Raw genomic sequence first — 2,063 nt, forward strand, 5'->3', positions numbered from 1 at the left:
GGCATGTGCCACCACTCCTGGCTAATTTTTTAATTTTTTGTAGAGATAGGGTCTCACTGTGTTGCCCAAGCTGGTCTCAAACTCCTGGCCTCAAGTGATCCTCCTACCTCAGCCTCCCAAAGTACTGCGATTACAGGTGTGAGCCACCACGCCTAGCCTATACATGTGTTTGCTAAATGCAAGTCTTCATAGGTGACACCATGGTTAGTGGTTCTTGTCTAAATATATTTTTAAATAATCAATTTCTAATTACAAAAGTAGTATGTGTTTATTTGTAAACATTTTAGAAAATGCAGAAACACACAATGAATATCATACGACTTATACCATCCTGATATAACTGCATAACTATACATGAGTTCATTTTGTCTTATAACTTTTTTTCTAGTCATTAATGTTTTCCCATGGCACAGAATATTCTATTACAATACCACTATTAATTGCAATAGTGTTCTTCAATGGTTCCACCATATACCAATACCTGTTATTGGACATTTCTTTTAATTTTTTGCTCTTTTCAGTAACAATGTAAAAAACGTATTTATAGATATCCCAGACTACTTCCTTTGCTTAATTTCTTACAACTAAATTCCTAGGACACAAAGAGATTAATTTATGTATGTTAAATAACAAACCACATAAAATATTCTCTTTTTTTTTTTAGCAAAATGTATTTTAGTTTTCCGGCTTTTTTTCCTTTAAAGTGTTGACTGGAAGCAGTGTGTTATTTTCATGATAATGATTTCTACTCTTACTGCAAGAGGCTCAGTTTATAACCACATGAACAGTAGATATATAGAGAGAGGTAGATATGATTTATATAGATTATGAAAGTTAAATATTTAATCTCACTTTTTGACATAAACTTTAAATAGTAGAGATCCGAACTGCACAGAAACACAATTTCTCTTTCATTAATTTTGTTATGTTAAAGTCAGTGATATTACTTTGAGCTTGTTATATTGGTTATGTTTTCTTCTAGGTAAATCGTGAGTTAAAAAAGTTGCTGGTGGCTTCTGTCGGGGATGATCTTCAGTATCACTTTGAACGTCTAGCCCGTGAGAAAAATCAGCTTATTTTAGAAAATGAAGTGCTAGGTCGAAACACAGCTCAGCTTTCCGAACAGTTAGAACGTATATCAATACAGTGTGATGTATGGCGAAGTAAATTCCTCGCAAGCAGGTATTTTCTATTGTAAATAGTATTTCATTTCTTAGTTTGTGCTCTGTTTATCAGGTTTTTGACCTATAATACAAGAAAATAGATTGGAATGTAAAAATTTCTGACTAATATTGTCAAAGTACTTCATACAGTATTTAGGATGTGGACTTTTCCCTCCTTTGGCTGGTCACATAATCTCCCTAAATGGAGAAGTGTTATAAAGATCCTCCCTTATTCCTGAATTCTAGGTTACTACTCTATAGTAGAAATCACTCCTACTACCATGTTTAAGACAAAAGCAAAACCATAAACTCAGACATCTATTAAATATTAAATTAACAAAAGGCCAAACTAAATTATTTTTGTTCACTTTCTATCTGGAGAAATCAAATATCATTCCTACTCCGTAAGACAATATTATTTATTTTTTACACTCTGTTCTCATAGCTCTTTTAACTAATAAAACTTCACCACCTTTTTCTCTCCATACACAAATAGAAAATTATAACATTTTTATGACATATTGGATGAAGCTGTTCCCCAACAGAGATGAAATCCTCAGGGTCCTAGTCCAGGCCTCTGAACATACTGGTGGTTGGGAAACTCTGCTATATATTATTATTCTTTGTCTATTTATCTCTTCCATCACCTCAGCTTTGAGTTACTGGAGAACAGGATCTGGATGTTATCCATCTGTGTATTTCCAGTGCTTAGCAAAGTACTTCACACATAATATGTTTAATAACTGTTGATTTAAATTGAATCATCTAGAGATTTCTCACAAAACACCAAAGGTTTCCAGGCTGTACTTTAAGAACCACCAATTGTGATAAGTAAATTTTTAGGAAAGTGTTTCTTCATGTCTTAGAATCAACAATACTTTCTATTAGTTGATTACTCTC

At 32.9% G+C, this 2,063-nt stretch overlaps 1 protein-coding gene across 1 annotated transcript in view; it reads left to right on the forward strand.

Annotated features, from left to right (window-relative positions):
* BLZF1 (basic leucine zipper nuclear factor 1) overlaps positions 1-2,063 on the forward strand; it is a 62,876-nt gene that overhangs the window by 15,112 nt on the left and 45,701 nt on the right. The window contains exon 4 of the mRNA XM_012657710.1: positions 983-1,182. Within this exon, the coding sequence (XP_012513164.1) occupies positions 983-1,182 (200 nt within the window). The remainder of the gene's footprint in view (positions 1-982; positions 1,183-2,063) is intronic.

This window comes from Propithecus coquereli, unplaced genomic scaffold (assembly GCF_000956105.1).
Source record: "Propithecus coquereli isolate 6110/MARCELLA unplaced genomic scaffold, Pcoq_1.0 Scaffold56, whole genome shotgun sequence".
Taxonomy (NCBI): Eukaryota; Metazoa; Chordata; class Mammalia; order Primates; family Indriidae; genus Propithecus; species Propithecus coquereli.